This window comes from Corvus brachyrhynchos, unplaced genomic scaffold (assembly GCF_000691975.1).
Source record: "Corvus brachyrhynchos isolate BGI_N302 unplaced genomic scaffold, ASM69197v1 scaffold17, whole genome shotgun sequence".
Classification (NCBI taxonomy): domain Eukaryota; kingdom Metazoa; phylum Chordata; class Aves; order Passeriformes; family Corvidae; genus Corvus; species Corvus brachyrhynchos.
Genome location: NW_008240046.1, coordinates 12210092 through 12236613, shown reverse-complemented (window position 1 = coordinate 12236613; position 26522 = coordinate 12210092). Strand labels below are relative to the sequence as shown.

General features: G+C 37.1%; 1 protein-coding gene across 43 annotated transcripts in view; it reads right to left on the bottom strand.

The window, feature by feature from the left end:
- Positions 1-26522, bottom strand: part of SORBS2 (sorbin and SH3 domain containing 2) — a 199256-nt gene that overhangs the window by 38357 nt on the left and 134377 nt on the right. For 17 of the 43 annotated variants that reach the window (XM_017744439.1, XM_017744457.1, XM_017744438.1 and 14 more), the window contains 8 exons: positions 23906-23941; positions 19639-19783; positions 17156-17331; positions 11678-11744; positions 10813-10857; positions 9444-9627; positions 6315-6429; positions 263-346 (listed from right to left, as the gene is read on the bottom strand). In XM_017744439.1, the coding sequence (XP_017599928.1) occupies positions 263-346; positions 6315-6429; positions 9444-9627; positions 10813-10857; positions 11678-11744; positions 17156-17331; positions 19639-19783; positions 23906-23941 (852 nt within the window). The other 26 variants (XM_017744449.1, XM_017744477.1, XM_017744472.1 and 23 more) reach the window with 14 other exon arrangements.

Below are 26522 nucleotides of genomic sequence, written 5' to 3'. Positions count from 1 at the left end.
ATGAAATTTGTTATTAAATACTTACACACTACTATATGTCTAATACATACTCCTTCTTAAAGCTATTACTGTAACTACTCTGGCAAGTTAAGAGTCTATTTGAAAAAAAAATACTTATATTCATGGGACTTCACTGCCCTTCCTCAAAAAAAAATTATATTAATTTTACTGGCATATACTTGCTGAATCTGGTAATTTAAATTCCTAATTCTAAAAATATTTTTTCCTAATGTGTAAATACCAATATTCTGTCCTCACTTACCAGACGTCCAAACTCCAGCTCTGAAAAGAATTTATACCAGGGTTCGTTTTCTAAATCTATGTCATCTGGGTTTATGCGATCAGTCTGGAGCAGTTGTGAAGGAAAAGGGAAGGAAAAGGCATACACTGAGCAAAGTGCTAGAAATGCTATGTCACTCTAACAACAAACACACAGACATAAAACAAATATGGGGAAAGAAATGGAATAAAATCAAAGAATGAAGATGGTACTTAAGATAGAGAATATTCTTGTTCAAGAGCTGTCATTGACTGGTAGCTTTAATACTTTGCTTTTTGTTGATGTTCTTCCAAGGACTGGAAGATGTTAAATGTTTTAAAATTACACCTTTAAAGCTAAGAGGGCTCTTTGACCTTTTCTTTAACATCACTGCATTAGTTAATTACATTTAATGCTGCTAAAGATTCCTTGTTAGGAAGATGGTTTAAATGATTGTCTTCTCCAGCATAAGCAAGAAATTGCCCATCTAATCAGCATTAAAGACACAACTTTATCTGTATTGCTTTCGGTCATTCCTTGTCTTCTCAACAAAGCATGTTAATTCTGAATCTTGATGTCTTGAAGCAAGCGCTGAGCAGAGATAAGGAAGTTATGCATCATGCAAGCATCACTATGTTGAGAAGCCACTTCAGCACATGAAAAGGAACTGGTGTATTTTAGTCCTATGGTCAAAACATAGGGAACAAAAAAATTATGCATTCCATAATATTTGTTTCAGTAGTACTGTGAAATGCTTTATCTCACATGGCCTTGTTGACATAATGAAGCATTTTTGTTGACAGTGAAATACATTGTTTTCATCTGAAAATTCTCACAGGCAAGGGATAAAGTAGCAATTGAAGATAGCATTAAGGAAATTCTTCAGTGAACAGAAGAATAATTGACAGATTTATTCAAGTAGCATGAAAACATGACGGTGCAAAACAGTACAGATCTAAATGGGATATCTAATCGACTGTAAACTTGGCTGCATTAATTACTTTCTAAATAGCTTCAGTTTCTTTGTAGCATCTGATGTAGGCTTTCGTGCAGCACAGAATTACAGTGAACTGTTGGGTTAAAGGTCTCTGAAACAGAGAAATCCTCTTGTTAAAGACATTTCTGAATTTAAAATCTGGTTCTCCGAAAGTGTAATTATCAGAACCTAGACACTAATTATGATGTGCCCTAGAAAACAATCATCAAAGAAAACAGGGTCCTGCATAAAGAATGATACTGGTGATCAAGTATGTAACACTTTTTCCTCTGGAGTCAAACTGTCACCAATACACCAGAGCAATCACATAGAGCTACTTCTGCTTTCTGCAAAAGATAACATTGTGCTCATGACTATTTCATGTAATTAAACATCTTACAGGACTTTTCTTGCTGCTTTTGATATTACTGTGACAGCCTGCCAACTCTGCTCTCTTGAAAGGTCAAAACCACTTCAGAACTACCTTGGTGCTCACATATATATGAGCTGTTCATGCAATATCTGGACCCCGACTGTTCTTTTATACACTTATCTTCACAGTGTCCTTTCAAATAGGGGAAGTAATATTCCTGTGAATGGAAAGGGAAGTGAATGTCACTGATTAAAAATTTGCTGTGCTCCACAGCTGGGTTATGAAGTGAAGCTGTTCTGGAGTTTTGCCCTGAGATTTCCACCATCCACAGCTGTATCTCAGCAGTACTAAGGACAAGGGCTTGAACTCAACTATAGATCCCCAAGCTTTTAGTAGAGAAACACCACTGAAATTAGTTTCATGAACTGACTGCTAAAAAATGTGTGGATTTAATAGAGACTATGACTAATTTAAGAAAAAACCACAGAATTCTCTTCTACAGAGATATGAAGACATGAGGGCAAAAAATGACAAATTCATAATGCAGAAGATAACTTTGCTGTGTATCAACCTGGTTCCCATTACAGAGAAAGCTTGCCATATTTAGAGGTTTTTTGCTTACCTTAAAAAAAATTCCACAATTTACATTGTTATATATAATTATATGGATAATCTGAGGAGACATTACTGAACAATTCTTTACCATCCTTTCTCCAAACTAAGTTACCGTATGTTGATATACTGCATGCTTTTACCTTTATATTCTACCAAAAAATTAATTTGCATAGAAATTTTGACATCAGCAAATGGGTGTATTTACATAAAATAAATAAATAAATAAATCACTTGAAATGTATATAGGGTTGGAGTTGTGGAGCTTTTGGCACTAGAAATCCAGGCCTACTGACATTACTTGCTTGGGTAGCAAGTGCCAGCCTTGTGAGCCTCAAGGTGCCCTGAAGAGCAGCAGCCCCACACCTACACAGTGATGGACCCATGTCCCTCCTTGCTGGGAGGCAAGATCAGCTGGGCTCCCCCCAGCCAGCCAAGGAGATAAAAATGAGAATGGGAGTTGCCTCTCTTTTCAACTTCAAATACTCTTGCAATTAGCTGCAAGCTTAAAACCCCTCCTATTTCTGCCGGTAAAGAAAAATCTAGAAAGCGAGTATTTTATCTAGCTTCTGAGTTTACAGTTCTTCTCGTGTAGTAGTTGCAAATGAAATGAGACTGTTACAAAGTATGTACAGCTAACTCCACGCAGACAAGTCCCACTTCAATTTACAGCTTCAACCGCAGAGGGCAGCAAACAAACGGAAACTGAGCACTGAAGTCTGCAAATGCCCTGCTGCCTGCCAGTTCTGGAGGGAGACTGCATTCCCTGTTCTACCAAGATCAATGCCCAGGCAATTGATTTGGCTTGGGTTTTGGAGTCAGTTTTGCTGACAGACCTTTTTCTATTATCTCCGCTTCTAAGAGACTTAAAATGAATGAATCATTTTGACTTAAAAGTTGCACTTGGCTTAGTCTCACAAAGTATCCCCCAAACTACTGAAATAGAAGGTAAAAGCAATAAAGGAAAATCCCTTTTTATGGCTTGTCAGTCAAGTAATGTTCCTACAATCTATCCTTCATCTAGTAATTTAGTAATATTTTATTTGTTGAAAATATACTACTAAAGATCACTAAGTAACCTTACTCCTTTTGCCTTTTGCAACAGATAGTCAACACAACACTGCATTGGCACACTCAAGTATAGAACACAGACAATGAAAAAAATTACATCTGTAGTATTACATGTAGCTTTGCCTGTTCTTGATTTGATACACAAATAGACATTCACAGGTAATAATCAAAACTGTGCATCTAAACTCACAAGTTAAATGGTCCTCACACGTAAACCAATATTTTGCATTTGCAGGTTCAGACACCAAACTGAAGCCTGTCTGGAACAGTGGGCTGAGATGTCTGTTGTAAATTTGAGTTTGTCATTTTATTATCTCTAAAGAATTTGGTTTTGCTTTTCCATTTTTTTTTCTTTTGGACTACTTTTAAACAGCTGTGGTAGCTCCAAGTCTACTACCAGATGGACTTAGTCTATTTCTTTATAAGAAGAAATATTTTTTTAATGACATATTAAGCATACCAAGCAGAACATTCTGATAACCAGCTTGAGATGTCAAAAGCAACCAAATGTGCATGTTCTAAAGAAAATTTCAATTTTTTCACTACAGTAAAAACCAAACAAAATAAAAAACAACAGATGTACATCACGAAGCAAGCCCAGTCTATTTCTGGCATTTGACAAAACAGTAATTTTAAAAAATTTCTTCTAATCATGAATTCTTCTTGCATATAAACTCAGTAGAAAATTTGTATGCTGAACAGAGATTAAAAAACGTAGAACTATAATTCAACCTCACAGTTTTATTTGACTAGCACATGTAGACTTTTATGCTTAGACTAAAACAACCAATGAAAATAGAGGCATTGCTTGTACCAATTTTATGGTTTTTTTACAGTAACACTGAGATTTTTCCTTACATACTCTACTGCAGAAATAGATATATGTACATGGATGAAGGAATTGCTTCTCATATACAAGGTAGAAACTCGTAAATAATAAAATTTAATTTCATTTACACATGAGTAAGATTAAGTTGTTACATTGCCCGTTTACCTATTAATGGAAAGCAAACATCCATTTTAGGAAACAAGTCCATGGTTTCGATGACATTGGAGAAAAAGAGGAGTATTTTTTTGAATTGCAGACACTGCAATGTATTAAGTACATAAAGCTAAATAGCATCTTTGTCAACAGTAGAAATTCCAGACTGATAAAACTGTGATAGCTCCCTATTTTTTTCAACTATGTTACACTAGTGTCAGCACAACTTTCATCTTATATTAATTTCCAAGTTTTTACAGCTCTGAATCATACATAAACAAAAAAATCTCACAATTCTGTACATGAATATTCTTTTCTCAGCTTTTAAAATTTCTGATACAAAGAGATGCTTCCTTGTATGTACATCAGCTAAACCTAAACTTTTAGTCTAAGCTTCAGATGATAAAATATGACCTTACCCTTGATGGATACTGCTTATTAGGTACAACATGACTAAAGCTTTTCTGCATGAAAATATTTTAAGGACCAAACAAAGCCCAAAATTCCATCTCTTGATTTAGATCAGCAAAAGTAAAATGCATAAGCAAGTAGAAAAAAGGATTCAGGAACAGTCAGCAAACCTCACTTTTTTGTTATTTCATTAGTTTGCTAGAATTGAAAAACTAGCTCTGATGATATTCATTAGCAGTGCAATTCTTACATGAATTATTTTTGTTCACATTACATTAGAGGAAAATGTAATTTATTAGAAAAGTGAGGCGATTCTTGGAATACACTGAAATCAGTATAATTTTCTTATTTTTACCTTGAATCTGCTATTACTCTTTGGCATTGGGAAGGCTGGAAAATTACCTCAGTGTTTATAATGCAGCCATGGGACTTAAAAAGTCCTTGGAACAAATGACACCACCTTTTAAATAAAATTATTTGTTAAGTTCATCTGCGCTCAGATACTAATTATACTGATTCATTCCCAGTTCCTACAGAAATGCCAATTTCCTCCTTGAAAAACACATCAGTTCTGAAAGAACTCAGTTTCACAGAAAAAGAGCTTGGTGTATTCTAGCTAACAAAAATTAGATTCCTGCAAAGACCTCAAAAACAAAGGAAAAGGTGCTTGATTCAGGTGTTTCACATTGTTGATATGCTGCATATTCTGAAATTCAAATACTTCCTTAATTTGCTTTAAATTGGCAAAATAAATTCTGTGAACAAGCATGGAATACAGAAGTAAATAACAATCCAGTACTGATTTCATAAAGCTCTTCTTCAAAACTGGACTCCCTCAAACATTTCAACCTCAACGTAAAACACCAAGAAAAGAAAATACTGCCATTGATACATAACAGCTTTCCTAAAATAAAAAAGTTGTTATTATAGCACAAAGCTAAATTAGAAGGGCTGGGTGAATGTGTCTTTCAGCAAATGAAAACTTCTGTTAATTGTCATTTTGCAAGCACTAAGCACAGCTTTATTCCACAATTGCAATCATTGCTCAGAAAACAGGAATAAAGACCTCCAATTACATGTTAATGGACACTCTGTAATCAGAGCATTTGAGGCTGGAAAGGACCCTCAGATGTCATCTAGCCCAACCTCCTGCTAAAGGTAGGTCTAATCATATCAGGTTGCTCAGGGCTGTGTCAGTCCTGTCTGGGCAACCTTGGCCAGTATTTGACCAAAATCTCCTTAGGTATACAATTCAGCACATCCTGAAAATGCAAATATTTTATTTTTACACATTATTTAATCAGGTATCATATGTGCTGTTAATATTACTGCAAATAAGTGCTGGAGATGCATACCAATTAGAAAAAGCTGTTTCCACCTGTTCTGCCTAACGTCCATGAGGTTTGCATGGTGGTGATTTCTTGGGAACACCGAAGATGTAAGTTTAGCAAATAAGCCAAACCCATTTTCAATACAGTCATGAGATAAGAGCAAAGACAAATTGCTGCAAAATGTATTTGAAAAAGGATCTTCAATATCCTCTAAGTGGTTATTATTAGTAGTAAATAATAAAAAGAGAACCTCTTACCAAATCTCTTACTGTATTACCCATTTCATTTATGTGTCTTACCGGTCTTTCGTGCTCAAGGATTGATGACTTTCCCGGCTCATATTCAAAAATACTTCTTGGTTCAGAACGGAACTTGCGAGTATCTACCTTTCTGTCAGGAGGATCCCACTCGTTCCTAAACAACAAACACAAGCAACTGAGCTAATTTACTGTCATCACCACATGCTTTACAGCTCTGTACAACAGAAACTTGCAAAGCCAAATCACATTCAGAATGGTTACTCTTTCCAGATCTCAGCTGTGGAATGTCTAGCCTGGCATCCCAGTGCTTCACTGTATCTTCTTAACCTGTTTACAGCAGGTATGCTCAGTACAGCAAGAAAAACACTAGAGATGTCCAGTCTGTGCTCACTCATACTTTTATTTCAACTAGTAGACCAGTTTAAAAACTTCCCTGCATACCATGTCAAAATACCATGGCACTGCAAACCATTGCAAATAACTATACATGCTTCGTGCATTCTACTAATATAGGCAAGTGGTAGATATTTTTGTCATCACGTAATATGATGATAAGGCCATATTGAAGAAGCTATAAAATTTTCTGAGGCAAAAAATGAGGAATTATTTAAAAAGACAGTGTAATGGTCATTATCCTGATCTGTAGGAGAATTGCTCCTGAATATCCTTGTAAGCAGTATATTGTTTTTCTATCTTGAATCGATAAACAAGAGGAAGAACTTGGCAGTTGAATTCTGAATAGAAATGTATACATTTTCTCTATAATTACAAACTTGCTTTCAATTTAATAGTGCTATCCAAAGAATAAAAACTAACCCATACTACTATATTTTTTCAATCATTTACTATGTCATATTATTTTGGGAGAATACTTAGCTAGTTACAGTGAGAGCTACCTTTTCATGGCAGTTCTTGTAGTACGTACCTCCACTGTACTTGGAAAACTGTAGCTCAAACATATTTTTATTTAACTCTGTGTAAAATGACCCACTGGTAACTCAAAGGTTGGAGGAAAGGGAAGGGGAGATACTACCAGCTATTGCCTGTATTTATGATAAGAAAGACCACACACTGATTAAATTTTATCAGTTCTATTGGTCTTTCTGGTGTGACTTGGTTTGATGTGACCTGACATAATAATGCACATGTCATGTGCCTTAAAAAAATCTATGGGGTAGCTTTTGTTTATAGTATGCTTTCAAGTGCATTTCTGGGACACAGACACCTCTATTTATAAAATGCCCTACATTTCAAGGGAAGTAGCTCTACATGGCTTTATTGTTTATTTTCACTGAGGAAAAAAATTATTTTCAGAGTAGAAAAGGTTGCATTTTTTGAGAATGAACAGGAAAATGGAAATGTTCTGATCAAGTTGCATTATACCGCAAGCCACTGAAGAAAAAAGGATTATACTGAAATTCTGATTCACACTCAGTTCAACTAATTTACAGTGTTCAGCTTTTTATCCTGTGTGGACTATATTTTCGAGCTCAACTGCTAATGCAAACCATATCTTGCCTCTCAGCTATGAAACTGTGATACATGTGGACCTAAGCCTCTTATGTGAGATTTTAAATACTCTGGCTTTATAGGCAATTAAAAAAAGAACCTCTCAATGGCAGGAAAAGATTGACGAGCCATCGCTTTCAGCAGCAGGCAAAGCATAATTAACGTGTTTGGCATCCCCTGGCCTGGAGAACACAGATTTTCACTGCCTGTCTTATCATGCAGGAGATTAAAAGGAGAGGTTAAATAGCCGAGTTCAGTGCTGAGCAGTTATTTCCAAGCTTAAAAGGAACTGCAACAAGTCTTAATTTCTGTGACCAAGGCATTCGGCCTAGCACAGGACAATGTCTCACACGACTTTTAGAGATCAAAGCTAAACAGTTCCACATCTTGGTGTCTTGCTAAAAAAATCTGCACTTCTGTATGACCTGCTAACAAAATTCAAGCCTCATGGCCTCTGCAAGGCAGCCCAACCCTAACCTTTAGCATTTCCTCTTGACAACCTGCCCTCGGCAACAGGGAAGCCAAAATCAGTAACCATCAAGCAATCTCACCTTCCTCTGCAGTGTGTGTATCTACTGAATTACATTTTGGATTGCCACTATCTACAAATTTTTCTAAAAGCCACAGTCGTGTTTTAGTTTTAAACACATACTATGGTCTTCCCTCATAATATTTTATTCAAACTCCTAATTGCTTGAAACTCTTTAATAGAATTAAATTTCTACATATAAATATGTTTACAATGTCCAAGCTGACAAAAATGGTCAAATTATCTTCTGTTGCTTGAGTGTAACCAAGAGAGGTGGGCTTGTAGGCATAGATGAAAGGTAAAATACTACCCTTTTAATATATAACATAAAAATACCCACACACATATAAATGCATAAAAAGCATAGTATTACATTAACATGTAGTATTAACTAATGTGAACACTAAAGAAGATTTTTGCTTGAGCTAATACTTACAGATATGCTGAAGTCAACAGAATTTGTGTGCAGGTCTCTTGCATGGTTTTATCAAAAGGATAAGCACTTCTTTTCTGAGTTATTCATTACTAACTTTTTCCAGACTGGACTCTAACCCGTGGGACTTGGTTTTGTGCAGAAAATTTGGATAGAAAACCGTGAGATATCTGAAATGCCTCTTTAATCTGTAAACACTGTCTTGGTCTACCAAAATGAAGATTGAAAAAAATGGGGATATAAAGTACTTCTGAGCTCTGGGGAAATGTGGGTTGACTGCTACACTCTTAACATAGTTTTGGTCTCCCTTGAATTTTGAATTACATAATTTTTTAGATCCATTCTCTTTGCTTCTGGATACAATAAATGGCCTTTCCTACTCAGAGACAAACTATTGAAGACAGCTCCTAGAGTACAGACTGTTCTGAAACACAATAAGCAGGAAAAACACACTAATGAGAATAAAAATCCTTAATGCTCATGTTCGCATAATGAATAAGAATAAACACTTCTTTATCACACTGAAGAAATGACAGCACCATGCACGATGCCCAGACTCCTGGCGAAGATCACCCCTCACCACCTGACTGGCCCTTGAAGTCATATTATTCCAGAGCTGCTATTTTACCCTTTGTTATCTTCTGCAATTGGAATGTTGTACTTAGCAAGAACACCTTTTGAAAATGCACTAACTTACTTTTCTGGTGTAGACCTTTGCCTCATACGATGTGGTGGTACTGGAGGTGGCACATGGGGTGGCAGAGGGGATGAGACCTTAAAGGCATTGGAGCTGCTGTCAGAAGCGCTTTTGGACAGTGGTCTGTACGTCTGTGTCTTTGCAGCTGGGTGTGCCTGAGCAGAGAAGGATGGACTGTAGCTACCTAACATAAAACAAAACCAGAAACAGTCATGGCATGAGAGTAAGTCTTAAAAAAGCACAACATGGAATGCTACAAAAACCCACAGTAACTCAATAAAACTACAAGGTTACAAAAACATGTACATGCACATTTAAAAGTACATTGCTGTGTATTATGTAGCTCATTGGAGAACTTAGTATATATTTCTACATAAAATTACAAACACATAGATAAAGTGCAGTACAGTTAAAATAAATTCATTACTAATTTGATGGAGGAGCAAATGGGTGTATATATCCATCACAGCTGTTAATGACAGCCTGTAATTAATCTCCAGGCTCATCCTGTTGCTCAGTTGTTCTACGTTCAGAAGGTAGAAAAGAGGCAGGAAACACACCTTTTTTCATTGTTTTAATAATTCATTATTTTGTGATGATAAGGCAATAGTGTATCTTGAAGAGGATCACAAGAGTATAAAGAGATGTCAAACCACTGACCCACAACAAATCCTCTCAACAGCATAGAAAAAGGCACTACTGAGAGCATGTCGAATGCAACAAAAACTGGAATGGAAATATTTTGAATGGCATTTTTGCAGAAGGCACTATGGCTTTTATGCACATAGTCAATTAATGCTTTCATGTCTGCTTTTTTTGGAAATAATTTTACCATATGGCTACAATCTTCTTAAGACACGATTATGTATCTTAGATGAGTATGTCTTTTCTTGCAGCTAAATAACGTCAACATGAATGCCTATAGCAAAAATGGACAAGTTCATAAAAAAATCAGTTTTATTATGCACTCTTGCTGCCTATTTTTAAGGTGTATTCAATATATTCTTTTTGTCTTTCCATGTCAGTAATTAGTATTTTAATTTTCACACAGTACTTCCCTTTCCATTTCTGTAAGGAAACTCACAAGGTTACTCACAATCTCTAGTGAAAATAAATGCAATGTAATCAAGAAACTACAGTGTTACAATGTCCCTCTGCAGTAAGAGGTCCACAGCTGCAATTAATTTCTGTAGTAAAAATGCAACTAAAACTTGTTTCATTTGTGGGAAAAAGGCATGAACAACTGAGATCAAGCAAGACAATAAAAAGTGTCTCTACAAGCATTATAAAAGTGAGTGTGAAGAGTTAACTACACCATTACTTGCTGACATTAACAAAAGCATCATTTTGAATAGGGAATAATTCCTACCAGTACCGTATGCATATGCAGTATTATACAAGTCTGTGTCGTCATCTACAAAAAGAAATACAGATGTTACAGTAGTGCCATACATGCCAGTTCATCGCAGAAACTGAGCTTTGTTTTTGCAAATACAAACAGAAGACTGGTAGGCAATTAAGCACTGTATTTCTTTTCCTCATCTCATAGGTGCTTTTGGAAGACTCTATCTTCCCATTATACTTACCATAGGCTGTTTTTACCACCTTATTGTTAAAATGGTATCTTCTGGTCCTATCGCTCATATTGCATGCTTACAAAGTTGGCACCAAATTGCAAATTACTTTTTGTCTGTTCTTTTCCCTTCCTCAAGCTCAATTTCTTCCTTTTGTCAGCTCTCCTCTGCTACAGACTGTTAAGCTGTTGTTCCTATCACAAAAGGCAGCCCTAAATATCTACTACGTGACTAGTGTTCAAAATAGATCTTGTAAGCCAACATTCTCCTGCCTACATTTCTTACTCTCCCACTAACATTCTGTGTGACCATACTGAATGTTAGCTCTACCTCAGATAAATAGTCTCCTTCCTTCCAGAGGTATAATGAGCATAATTGCCATTTATACAGTTTCCTGACATCCTTGGTGAAAATTGTAAGGACATTAAAGCTAGCAATGTCACCAAAGCTCCTTTTCAGCAAAACCAAGTAAGATATTCTATGATAACAACTAAATTCAGGCATGAAATTTATCCTTAAACCAGCCTGTTTACTAGCCCATGCTGTTCTAACACTGGAGTTCTCCAAAAGAAAGGCAGTACAGACGGCAGGAGATCTACGGTAGACAATTTCTCATCCCTCAAACTGGACATGAGGAGACAAAGACAAGAACATACTCACCAGGCTTGTGAACCATATGGATTTGCTTGAACATTGTCTTGTACCAATCCTTTGGCCTGTCAACTGTCTAAAAAAACACAGTTTTAAAAATTAACAACAAAATAAAAATACCCATATGTACAGATTAGATCAGACATTTAATGTGATTCTGGACAGAAAGTCTATTATACATTATTCCCTATTCAATTTAGTAATTTTCATTTATTTTGAATGTATTTATGCATTTTATCGAGGAATTCCTGTAACAAATTTTGCAAGACACTGAAGATTTAGTCAGTCTTGGACTCTGACCTTGTGAGAGTACAATGGTTCAGAACACAGGAATTAGTGCTAGATCAAGTAGATCAAGAATTTATCATCTTAGTGCCCTACATCTGATAACAGTGAATGCTAGACTCTTTACAGGAAAATAGAAACACCTCAGCAGTTATGATTACAAGCAGGTAAGAAGAGCTTTTTTTGACCTCCTGGCTTAAATTACTTTCAAAATGTAATTGCTAAATGATGCAGAGAAACTTTGTAATACTACTGAGAAAAGAACTAAGACCACACTATATTTCAGAGTTAATGTTGGGACTGTAAACAAGGAGTATTCCTTTTACCAGTTTTAAAAGCCCTTTCCAGACAACTTAATTTTAAATTGTTTTTCTCTTCTGAGAAAAGTGAATACAATATATCTTTCAATAATCACTCATTTAATGATACTTATCCTTACTTTTGCAAACAAAGTAATCCCAAGAGTCCCAAACTGCTCATATCAACACCTGCTTGTGCTTCTTTTTCTCTCTTAACCCTTCTGCATTTTCTCTTTTGCTGCAATTTTCTTTGAGGTAGGATGATAGTATTTCAGAAGAGTAAGACAAAGGCAAATATGTTTTCAGTACTATTCTTCTTAGATGCTAAAATTTTACTTGTCCCACAGTAGTCAGAAAAGCAGAAGTTTTAATGCAGAGAATAATGGAATCATAGAATGGCCTGGGTTGAAAGGCACCTGAAAGATCATCAAGTTCTAACATCCCTTCCATGGACAGGGACAACTTTCACTAGGCCAGGTTGCTTGGAGCCCATCCAGTATGACCTTGAACACCTCCATGGATGGGGCATCCACAGCTTCTCTGGGCAACCAAAAAAAAAATTATCTTCGAACCTCATGGTACACGGAAAATTCGAAGGACCCCTCTTGAAGTGCATTATCTTGCACTAGCTAATACTAAATTTCCAATCACTTTCCTTACTCCTCTTTACCACAAAAAGCAAAAATCTACAAATTCTCCCCTACAGAATACGGGACAATTTGAGTGTGTTCACCACACGCTGCCATCTTTACTAAATCACACTTTTGCCACAATTACTTGTTACAGTTTCTGTATATAATGAATATGTTTTGTTTACAATGGTGAGCTCTTACTATAAGGGACTAGACAGAAATGCTCCTGTATTTTGAGGACTCATAATTGAATTCTCATAAAATTGCTACTAAATAATATTAGAACAATGCTTAAAAGAAGAGCTGACACTCAGTTGAAGAACTCGGGGATTTCCCAGGTAAGAAAAAAATTCAAGCAGAGAGTTATGCTTTTTACCTAGACCTGCTTGCAAGATAGAGATAAAGGAGATCCAGTTTTGTCAAGATAGGTCCCTTCCCCCATCTACCAATACGGCTGAGTTCTGCCAAGAACAAGTTATTCAGAAGCAGATTGGGGTAATTTTAATATTGTTTCCTGAAGGTATTAAATATCTATACCATCGGAACTTTGGTTAGAATAATTTAGCTGGACTTGAAACAAGTATGCTGTTTGGTGCTCAGGATAGTATATACTCAAAAGTTTACTAGGCCAGGAGGTCTGAAGGAATTCACGCTGATGGGCATACCCTCCCTGCTTCTCCTCATTTGCCACAGCAACAGAAACCTGCACCAGTCCCATGATACTGAGACTGCCTTTCTGATTGTATTGAGCCAAGAAGAGTCTTCCAACCAGTGGTAGCTGAACGAATTGCAAATAATGCATAAATACTACTGCTATGTTCCTACTGTTCGTCAAGCATCGCCAGGTCCTCCACAAAGTCAAAGGAGGCTCCCACATAGAGATCAGGCATGGAGAAGCTCCCACATGATTAGCGAAGATGCTTTCCCAACATCTTTCCGGACATTCAAATGTTTGTTTCTCTCATCATCTCCCCCTCAAACCACTCCTAGGCGTTTCAAGCCTCAGCCAGTTAAGTTGGCTTTAAGTTATAAACCAGATAGGATTAGCTAAGAAGTAGAATACATTAATTTTGAAATACATTTTCTCAACTTATATTCACTAATCCCACACACCAATATAGTTTGAGGAATTGACAGTATTCAATACTATACATTTAATATATTATAATGCACCAAGCCATTCAGATGCCATCCTGCTTTGCATATATTATAGCTGATGCAATTAAATGTTGGAACATAGTGTCATAATATGTGGATAAAAAAATAAGCCAAATAGCACGTAGAGGACATAAGAAGTAACTGCAATTGCTTCCTAGGAGGAGTCCATAACCACTGCAGCATTGTAATCATCCATCAGGAAGTATGCAATTAAAGGAGGCCTCTATGACCCTGAGATTAGCTCAGTTGGTGGGAGCAGGGTGCTAATAATGCTTGGATCCCCGGATCAGCTTTCACTTAAGAGCTGGACTTGATGATCCTTGTGGGTCCCTTCCAACTCAGAATATTCTGAGACTTCCCGTGGGCTTTTTTTGGGAGGGAGGGGTTTGCTTATTTTTTTTTCAAGCTGGAATATTACATCACTAAGTATGGAAAAGAAACCTAGTGGGACTTGACTTTTTTTTCATTCTTACTAAGTAGAGGCCTTTTCAGTCTACAGATTAATTTTGATAGTTAGATATAAAGCAATCATTTTGGATAGACTAAAACAGTACAGTCTTTCATGACTGCTTTCCATGAATCTGTTTTTTCCTTTCCCAGGTGCCCATCAGTGGTAAATGGTGCTATATTTGATCGAATGCTTTTCTGAGTGAACAGCATTTTACCCTCTCTTTTTCAGAGACTTCACTTCTAGTGTCTTGGAATTTTACCATCTTTGGGGCAGGGCTTGGCACAAAGGCAGAACCTAACAACGATCTGAATTTTCAGACTTGCATTTCCCAGAGCTAGAAGGAGCTAAAGTGGCATAACAGGAACATGCTGAAATGGAATGGAAGGAGCTAAAGTGGCATAACAGGAACAAGCTGAAAAAGCTTTATAGGAGTCCTTCCCTTCTCAGAAGCCTGGGACAGAATGGGTTAGCAGGAATAGAAAGAAGAGAACATAATTCTGTTTTCCTTGCCTAAACAGCTGTGACAAACCATGTTCTGAGAGTAAAGACAGACTTGGAGGAGAGAATCACATCTTCCAAAATCTCTCTACTCCTGAAAAGCACTCAAGGTCTGGAACACAGATATTCCTGATTGCTTACTGACAAGCTTAACTTTGAGCAGCACAGCATTTTGGAACACAATGTGTATGTTACCTATCATCCATGAATCTTCATGTACTGCTTTTTTGATAGACTGTTGCCACTTTTGCAAAGATGGAAGAATAAGAAACTTCTAAACTTTACATGCAATGATAAATTGAACTAATTTGAAAAATTCTCTTTTCAGATGGACTGAGGCTGAACTTTCTGGGAGAAGATTCCTATTTGGATTGCTCACTGACCTTGGAGTAAGGGCAGGTGACATACCCTACCTTCTACTATTAATGGAAAATGCAATTTTAGCACTTTTGCAAGGTGCAGCATATTTGAGTCTTTTGCTGACAATTATACCAACTTTGTTCTTGCACAGCTGGGGTACACAGGGCTGAAATACACTCATGCACGCTTCAAGTAATCTCAAATGAGTATCTTGAAAACAATTCTACTATCGGCTGTGTCTTAAGGCAGCAGAATAAGGATGCAGAATACCACATCAGACACACTCTTACACATACACACACTAGCATAAAATTTTAATTTATAACTCATTGTGAGAATAATTTCTAGAAGACTAAGATTACAGGCTATAAGGTTTCTTGAAATTGAAACATAAAAAAACCCAGAAGAAAACCAGCAGCAAAATGTCCTAATTCAAACAGAATTACATTTTTAGGAGAAAATCTCAGAGACTCAGATCATACAACCCAAAAGTTAAATATAGTTTGGCAGATTGCCAGCTTCATTAGGCACACTTAAGGGGGATTTCTGTTATAATCTTATATAACTGATACGCACCTTATTAGAACAATCTGCTACTAAAAAGGCACAAAACCAATTACTATATCCAATATAAAGCAAAGGGACTATTTCCTTAAAAAGAGGACAGGAACCTAGAGCATTGTTGCAAAGAAATGTCTTCATTTTTAAGAGATTTGGATCGTATTACTATTTATGTCAAAAATAAAGCAAGAAATGCCAGAGTTTCTCCCCCATTCTTATAAAAATTGTCCCCATCTCACCACTTAACCTGATTTTTACCTACTGATTTTCTCCATCAATTCCTGATTTCATCAATTCCCCTAATTTTTCAGTCCCTTGAAGCAGTTCTTGGCAATAAAATACAGCCCCATATGTCAATATTGGCAGACAGGATTCATCCAACAGCTGCTACATCCCTGCACCTCACTTAGACTTCACCTGCAAGGGCTCTGACGCTTTCATCCTGGCTCCCACTCTTCTCACTTTCTCCGTCCAGCACAGCAGTTCTTCTCTTGCTGGGAAGGCCAGTAAGTGCTGCCTTTACAGACCTAGTGCAACTGCCTCTGTGCTCTCTGGAGCAGCCAGAAGAGGCTGCCCTGACAGCAGAGTGGAAAGAATGCTTCAGCATAGTGAAAACAAAACTCTTCAGTTTGACATCCTGGGACCACTCAAGCAGTGACCAGCGGCAGATGATCAAAACTGGGCTGGTCACAATGAAAGGGCTCCCCAGCTATTCGTTTACGTGTCACTCAAGGGCACAATGATTATTTACTGCACTGCCACGAAAATGCTACTCCCTTAGACTGCCACCAGAACAAAACTATGCATTTCCACGCTACCCTGATGACATGAGAACACTGCCCCAAGAAATGCAGAAGCATAAGGTTTTTACATATACACACACACACACATATATATGAAGATTTGTGCACACACACACACACACATACATAGTATGCATAAACTTTATTTTAGAAATAAACCAAATGCAATTACCGTGCACCTCCAAAAGGCAAAAACTACAAGAGACACAAGAAAGATACAAAATTTTGGCTACTTCTAATTAAAACTAGAAACATGAGGTTGCCCAATTATGCTCCCATCAGCATTCTTCTTTTCGTCAACACACAATATTATATTCACAAGGCCGCTGATTACGCACGCTGTATTCCAAATTATATAAGAGTAGAAGAATGTGAAAAACCCATTACCAACAATCAGTTCATTGTATGAGTTCATACACAGATTTCCCAGAATTTCCTACCGTTCTAATTGCTGTAGGGATTCCAGATTCATCTACCGGGCCAATCCCTGCATAATGTGGAGCTTTAATTACTGTAATTTTTTTTTCTTCTTCTGAGGATCTACAGATTGGTATTGTACTGGTGGTGGTGGTGCTGCCAACATTCTGAACATGCTGTGAGTATGTCTCTGTGGACTCTGTAAAGATAACATGACAGAATATTGTGTAATGACACAATAATCATACTTGGCAGTTAAAACACACTTCCCCATTTTAGTATGCTGTACAAAGACTGACAATCTTAATCCCACACATATACATTATTTTAAGAAATACCACCGTAACTAGGGCTTTGCCCTACTTAATGTTACATTAACAGAATTATAAACTTATTTAAGGACTAGACAAGCTATTAAACTCAGAATTAGAGTAGAAGTACTTTTTCACAATGCCTTGCTCACAAAAAAGAGAAAAAAACCCACAAACACAGCAAAATCTATTGAGAAAGGTGCAGCAGCCTTTCTCCTATAAATCAAACTCTTGCACCTTTTCTACCCATTCCTTGGAAACTAGTGACATAATTTCAAAACTTCCACCCCTAAAGTCTAGCAAACTATAGAAAATTGCTTTTCTGTAAGCACAGCAAACAGCCTTGCACAAAAACTTATGTGATATGCGCTTAGAAACATGAAGTTTTGATGCATTAACATTTTTAAGAAACAAATTCTGACATAAAATGTTCTTCCCTTAATGTGTGTTGATATGTTTATGTGACTCTACATATAATCCATAAAAATGGTCTTCGGTAACCCGGCACCTGCAGAGCAATCTGATGGTCCACCTACAGTAATTCAGGTGAACTGTGCAGGCTGCTGCTGTTTTGTAGTGACTTGCAGTATTTCTACCCTTCCCCCTCAAATCTTCCTTTATAACTAATGAAATTAATACATCACTATTACCATTTCCTTCTAAAATGCAGAGTACTTTACTTAACAAAGAACACCTCAGTGCTGGGATGTGACACGAAAATTTGTACTTCTGCAGACAACGCACACTTTCCTGTATACAGGAAAAAGAGCCCTACTCCTTCAGGCAGCAGGTTTCAGTAAATTAGTGGGCTGCTATGACAAAGCCTCTATTTTGCAAGTGCAGGTACAGTGAGACATTTCCACTGCAGGATAAATGAATGCAGGGAGTGAAAATACATGTTCTAACACTAATGGTGACAGTTACAATTTCATGTAGCATTAATATCCACTGATTATTCTGAAGAAAAACAGATGAACTGTAATACGAGTCTGCAAAAGGAGCTCCGGTGACTGAAAGCTCTAATTTTAATTTGAATATTTCTGCTCACTCCCACTGCAGTGCTGGCTTTGGTATGGCTGTTTACTCAAGTCTGAAATCCTGTAAATAATTCAGTGCTACACATATATGGTGACGGGCAACTCGGTGTGGTAAACGTCTGAATATTTGGAACTTTTTCCTAAAATGCATGATGTTAAATTTAGAAAACATTTTGGATTTGATCCTTCATTCCTCACAGGCCTCAAACTAAGACCATCAGAGGGATTTTTGTATGAGCAAAGAGAATTAAATTAGGCTGTTACTGTGGAAGACAGAACTTCAGGATCATACAAGAGTGAAAGTCATGGGAAAATACGTATTTTAGGTATATCCAAACCAGTACTGATAGGTTTTTAGATCAGCAACCTGGAAGCAATCAAAAAACCTAGAATTCTGGGATGTGGAGAAACCCATGCATACAGTTTTTGTACTTATCACTATGATGACAGTAGCATTTTTCTAAGATGTAATTCTCAGAGCGAGAACTGTCACCTAATTTCCCTGCAAGCACAACAAAAATGTAAACTCTGGGACCACATTAAAGTTGTTTTGCATGTATAATCTTATCTGAATATGCAAAACACTAGTAGAAAAAGCAGCAAGGAAATCATTCTCTTGGCGAAACAGGATTATACTGGCAAAGAGCCTAAGGCTGATAATATTTGGTTTGTATTTAATTTTTAAATTAAAAATGTCCTAAAAAGTAACATGGACAAATTTTAGATTGATGTGGCTTTAGGTTTTTAAAAGCCCAGAGCCCCTCCCTTTGCTGACAGTATTTCTGCTGAGGAAATACGGAAGTTGTGGGGAGGAGCAATGTGCAAAGTTGGCCCTTGGTTTCTTAAGGCTAAATCTGAAGGGGCTGGACAGGTTGAGCTATTTTGATAGACATCCCTTCTTTGGTAAAGCCAGTAGAAAATTGGAAAGAGGTTAGCCCACACACCTAGGTAATAAAACTTAATAGCAACTCCTGTTCAGGATCACTACTGTACCTAACAATAAATGCTGTTGTTTTTTTGCACTTACTTCCCAAGGAAGGTGAATAGACAATACCTTCATTATGAACATGAAGCACTTTGCAACTGTTTGCAGTCTTTGCCACATGAATGAGAATATGCTGTGTAATGCATAAAGCAAACATTCTGTGTGAGGCTTACCCATCATCCTGCCATGCTGCATGATAACGATGTTGGAATTGAGTGAAGCTGGTGGAGGGTAAGCTGAAGAAGGGGAAAAAGGCCTTTGAAAGTGACTCACTGGGCTGGCAGCAGTGCCAGAATTCCCATTCACTGTGATCTGAGCCTGAGAGAGACAAAACAATATCCCATTAAACTACACACAAAGCCCTCCGACTGCTATCCCAAAGAAAGAGTGATGCAAGACTGTCATCCACGCAACAATAACCAGTTGTCAGGTACACAGCCATAAGGCAGCTGCATTCACTGAAACACAAAACTTATCACAAAGGGTGCAGAATGTGTTCCTTAGATACCTTGTACCTCCCCCCTTCTCTCCTTGTGTGTGCTGTCTGTGATGCAGGCTGTCATGGGAAGGTGATGGAAAGATCACGGTCAAGGCAATGAAGATGGCACAAACAAGGTTTGCAGATGTCTGACAGCAATATAAAATGAAGATGGCAGTAAACGCTCCTAACATTGTGTGACAAAGGCTGTCTGCCACAGATCCCTCACACCAAGAGACATATTCCCTTAGTGCCTATGCTCAAGCACTACTGATATTAATGGGAACTTCTGTGCAGACTGAAGGGAAAAGTCTCATTAGGACTAGCTGAAAAGAGTGAGCGAAAATTTCTTTAAAAAATGGAAGCCAGCTGGAGTGACCATGGGATGCTGATATGTAATCTATCACAATAAAAACAAACAGCACCAATTAAAAAACCCAACAACCCACAACGACAAAATGACAGAACAAAATCAAAAATGGGAGAGCTATGCAAACTGGCAATAAAGCATTAAGCACCTAAAGCCATTTAGGCTTCAGTCACTAGAGGTACTTCACAAGAGTAAACTACCTGCCCCCAGGTTTAGAATCCCTGCATTGGGGCTGTATCACTTTTATGGGGAGTATTGAAAGAATCAAAACTGAGATACTGACAAAGCACTGAATGAAATAAGAGGGTAGTGAATATTTCAGCAGAAAAGCAAGGGAAGCTCTCTGCAACATCTCCTTTAATGCAGAACTGTTCTTTAAATCTGAATTGGAAGAACTACAAACTTTGCTCAGTTGTATATAACAAATGAACTAAAACATGCTGCAGATGTAAACAAGAGACTACCTGAAGCAGAAAAGCATAAATAAAAACATATTAAAATGCATATTATTTTTACAAATAAAAATCAAATGATTCATGACCTTCTGTATACATTTTTATTTCAGAGATTACTGAATTGATTTGAAATTTTTAACACCTTGGCCTCCTATAGCTAAGAGAGAAAAAAAATTTCTGGGTCTTATGCAGACATCGTGTGAACTCCTAGATGCATTTAGGGGTTTCTTATTTTAAGGATGCCTGTTTTCATGCGTGAGCTGAAAAGCTTCTCTTGTGGTGATGTCTCCATTGAAAGTTTTGTGTTTAAATGTCTCCTCTCAGTAAATTCTAGAATCAAAACTAAGTTGGCTTTTCTTACATGATCCTCTCCTCCAAAAAACCAAAAAAACCAGCTTGGGAGATGTAAGAATAGAAAAGCTACGTAACTCAAAAACAGCATTTCAAGAAGTATGAAGGCATGTTTTCAGATAAGGTTTTAAGATGAGGCCAGCCATCTCTCCTCTACTTCAGGCATTCACCCATTCTCTTTGCCTACATATTGTCTTCGTGGGAAAGCTTGTTTCTAGGGAAGGCAAGGTGCAACTACGTGCAGAGCCTTACACCTTCTTACTCATTTACTATGGCTTTTGTTTCTCTGAGCAGAACTGGTGTGAGTTTTGCAGACTGGAAAGATACTCTTATGAATTTCTGCAATAAAAAATTTAGATATTCCTTAGAAGGATGTTACCAAATAGCTCAGTTAGACAGCAAGGTACTTACACTAAGTAGTACACAATATCATGAAAACAGGACCCACACAAGTAGTTGAAGGACATCAGTCATAAATGTGTATGTGGCATGCTCATACATGACATTTTTGGGTTTGCTTCTAAAAGTCTTAGAGAGGATCTCAGCTCAGCTATAATTTCTTAGTTTCTAATGATTTTCTCTTTGTGAAGGTGGCTATTTAATTTGTTTATCTGATGCATCTTGCATGGTTTATAGGCTAGCTATAAAAGACAGTTTTACGGTTTCAAAGGCCTTTCCCTCCCTTGGAATCATTTGGTAGTTACTGTTATTTCAATCTGAGAATTTTAGGAACTTTAGGTCCAGGTGACAGTTTATTCCCAGATTTTACAAGGAAGTGAAATAATTTAAGATACCTATTCATGAATTAGACATTTTGCTTTCCTAGGTAATCTGTGGGGGAAGAAGACAATATGGAAAAAGACCACTATTCAACCAAAATGCACTTTTTTTCAATTTACTGGGAAAATAATCATTTTTCACGGTATTCCTTTCCCTAGGAACCTCTATTAATATTTTTTTCTCCAGTATACTTAACCTGTCTTCCACTGCAAGCAGAGCCACCTACTTCTAGAGCAAGACAATCAATATCTTGTAAAAATTCCTCCTAGGTATCAGGTTTAAAATTCCTGTCATTTTCCTGAGCATCAGAAAGAGAAGCTCTCTGGATTTCCAAATCAGAACAGAAGAAGACATCCATCTGGGACTGGAGCTGCTTTCTAACTTCCTCTCTGCTGAGACAGGGAGAGAGGTCCCACTATGGATGTCTGAGCAGTTCTCTACAAGAATGCTGCACAACACATGCCTGACCTCAAGACACTGAATTAAGCTTAAACACTCAGAATTGATTGTAGTTTGTGACAGTCATGGAACTCCAGAAAAGGAAAAAATCTAATGTGTACTTCCATTTCCAAGCTTCCATTCGATTCTACAATTTCAAACTACATAAGCAAGAAGAACGCAGGAAAATTATTTTATAGGGAATATGTTCAGGCTTGAAAATTACAGTATGCTAAAGTATTTGTACAAAGTTTGAAGACTGCTGTGACCCAATAAAACTTTGGATTCAGAACATCCCTCTGTTTTGCAATTCAGCAATGAATTGCTCAATTTAAATGAAGGCTTTGTTCTGACTCATTTTAATCATGTGGATAATCTCAAAAGAAATCAGAAGTGATCTGGGTTTGACCCAGATTCCATACCTTCTTTCTCCCCATATATGAGTATACTAAGGTACAGAAAAGTGAATGTATGTATGAAGTGTCTACCTGCATACTGGTTTTTCTCTTGACTTAACCAAGAGAAAAGTAACAGGACACTTGGGTATACAAGGTTACTTATGCAGTTCAGTCCTATAAGAAACTGTGCTTAGGAGAGGAAAAGGTTAATTAGAGGAGAGAAAACCAGTTTTGTGCAGTCAGTCGTCATGGCTGGGGAAAAACCGCATTAAATACTGCCAACATTTACTATGAATTTACAAATCACATTATTGAAATCTGCATCTCAGTGTGAATCAAAAATGGTGGTAAGTCCAGAGCCTACAAACTCCACAAACCTGTAAATTGTTAACAATATTTTAAACCAATCTCTTCAAACTCTATGGAATGCTTACTTTTAACGCGTTTGGAACAGGTATTTCTTGAATTTATTTTCTTTTAAGCAAAGTGTTTGATACACTTTAGCTGACCACAGAACTGTGCAACAATCATTTCCTACTCCCAAATCTGCTATGTCAATGATTTTTTTTTTAAACAACTGTTGCAAAACACTGTGAGATGGTGACCATGGAAAATTACTACCAAAATACTTGTCTGTGTAATGGGATAACAGACAAGGTCGAATTCTGTTCCCTTTTGACAACCTGTTCAAACAAAATGGAGGAGGAAAAAAGGAAGCATAATTACATGAGAAGTGGCAGCAGTGTTGGTTAAGGTGGTGCCATCTGACACAGCAGACATCTGGCTCAAGGTTGGGGAAGGTGTTTCAGAGCAGTCAGTAGTATCATAGCTACAAGTCTGCAGCTCATCTAGAATGGCTGTGGAGGACTCACTCACTGTGCGGGAGGAGCACTCACTCATGGCAGAGTCTGTGCTCACAGAGGCTGTGTCGTTCCTGTGGATAATACTGTCAGGAGCTAGGTATGGGCACTTATATGAAAACTGTGAGAGGGCTGGGGTCTTATAAAAGCGTGAAGGCAAAAAATCATCAAGCGTTGGCAAAAAATATGGTACTAGATGGGTGCCACTGTCTGGTGAGAAAGAGGCTCTGTTAACTGGTACCACAGGAGAAGGAAGAGGCAGTGGAGAAGCTTCTGTTGCTGTTTGTCTGTGTGTCTGTGAAGCATTTACCTCCATCACAGGGGCAGTTACTTTCTGGTTTCCAAGCTGAGATTTGAGGGGAAAAAAAAAATAAGAAAAGAAACAGATTACTTAATGAATAAAGAACTTTTCCCTTCGCCTCTTGCTGGGTGTAGGGGAATTACAAAAGTGTAAGTTTTTCAGCCAACCAAGGAAGTTCACATTCACTAAGATTAGGAAATAAATCAACCACACTTTGTTAGGACAACATGAAAGAAATGAATGCATAAAATACTAGTGGAAGCAATGCCAGAAACCATAGTGTGCTGAGGATGAATATTCATAATGTACTGCATATATTAATGATCTCCATTGTGCATTGAGAGGGTTCACACTATTTTATACCTCACAAAAATATGAGGCTAGAGAATGTCATGTCCATTCAGTTTTCAAAGGAAAAAAATCTATCTGCAAGTCTGATCTCTGTAAATGTTACACTTTTTTTTGGTCAAGGACAGGTATGGTTTTGAAATTAACTGTAATATAAAGATGGGCAGGACTGCCAGCTATACAGAAACACTATTAATGAATGTTCATATGATCTGCAAGTAATCGGCAGTGGAATTTTTTGCCTCTTGTGACTGAATACATCTTCTCCACTGCCTCTCTAATAAAAATATTTGGACGATCTTAGAATTTCCAAGCACCCTGGAAGCACCCTGTCAACCTACTCTATAAGGTGTATGCATAGAAGTCTTTTTCAACATTAGAAGACATAAGGATTGTTAGAGTAACTGGTATAAATCTGGAGAACGAAGACTGGGAGCACAAGAACAGGACACACTGAAAACAAAACATGTTAGTTGTTTGGATTCAGCACAGTTCCTTAAAAGTAGAAGGGAACAGTCTCATGAGAGTGCTTCTGAAAACTGCCACACAATGTATGAGCTTTATGTTCTGTTATTTCAAATCAGCCACAGGGCACTCAGTTTAAACTAGTCCTGCAACTGGCTTTTTGCCTCTGCAACTTCTTTTTGAACTAAAGCATGTTGGCATCTAATATTTGTTAAAGAGCTGCACAAATCCTTCTATACTGCCTATTAACCACAAGCTTTCAATCAATTCTTAAGTATTCAAAATACTGCCTACTTCAGCACTAATGGTTTCACTGTTGATAGGGCTGAGGAAATCTGGAATAGCTTCTGGGAAAGCGTTTTTGGGATTTTAAATTTACATGAAATGGAGGACAATAAGATACTATATGTAGTAAATACTACTTTAAAAAGCAACATTCAGTCATACATATCACATTGTTATTAATAATATGGTTATTCCCTATGCTTAGACTAGGCAGATGTCTTTAATCATTCAAAAAATGTTTCAAGCCATCAGATTAAAATGCCAAAATGGCATTTTAATCCAAAATCTGAAAATATCTTCTAAAGCCCTTATGGAAGACTTGGAACACAACCCAGATTATGCTACTTATAAGAGGTCACTGGGGTTCCAGTTGCATAATTCTTGTTGAGATCAACTAGAATTTACACAAATAACCTTACTGAAGTCAATGAGACCATCCCTATGAATAAGCATTACAGAAAAGAATCTTAAGTATGTGAACAGATATCTATTACCAATTGATTCAAAAGAAATTTTTGGCATCACTGGATCTCTAGGGTACACAAAAATAGGCAAAAGCTGTTGTTAAAATCTGCAGCTAAAACAATGAAAGAACTTAGTCAAACAGCTTAAAATCCAAATCTTATTCACAGCAATGTTTCAAATCTACTACTGAACATCCCCTGCCCCTCAATTTAATCTTTTCATAGAGGAAATCTGAACAGATTACCTCTTGATCAAAATAATCAATATGTATTGAGTGTATGACTGTAAAAGGACATAGTATTTACAGACAGAACTAATTTGCCAGTGGAAACTTCAAAAGAACAATGAAATACTATCAAAAATAATTTCATGAGAAATTAAGATGATTATACAGCATAACACATCAGGGATTTAAGATGTGTGCATTCACATACACACATAAGAAACTGTAATTTCACCTCACAGATACATAAAGGGAAGACAGAATCATCATTCATGATGATTCTCATCATCTATGTCATCAGATCCTCATGTCAAGATCTCCAACAAAAGACAGGAACCAGGAGATCATACTGTAATTACGAGGCAGAGCCAAAAAGAAGCTCTGAAGTTCTTGAGACCAGATATCCTCTCAGCATCCCCAGAAGAAAAGTTACATATGATTGAGTCAAAATGTGTAAATTAATCTCTATATTGTTAAAATAACAGGAAATTTTGGAGAGTTGAGAAATCTAGTAAATCTTCTGGCTTTGAACTGAGAAGATTTCTTGCATGCTTAAGAAAAGAAGGGATGGACAACACAAGAACAGATATTCAGGGTGCATCCAGAGAGCTAATGAAATGGAGATTTTAAAGAATTTAATTCATTGTGTTTGGCAAATAACAGCTGATTTCATCAAGCCAAATTCTTAGAAAGAATATAAAGTTTTCACTCTTACAAGGCAGGAGGAAGGAATGCAGCAATTCTAGGTACTGATTCCCAACATGAAGCTTCTTGGCTTTGCAGAGCAGAACTTTTATTTTGCCTGGCTCTAGAATTCTTTTGTATGTATCTCTCTGGGAA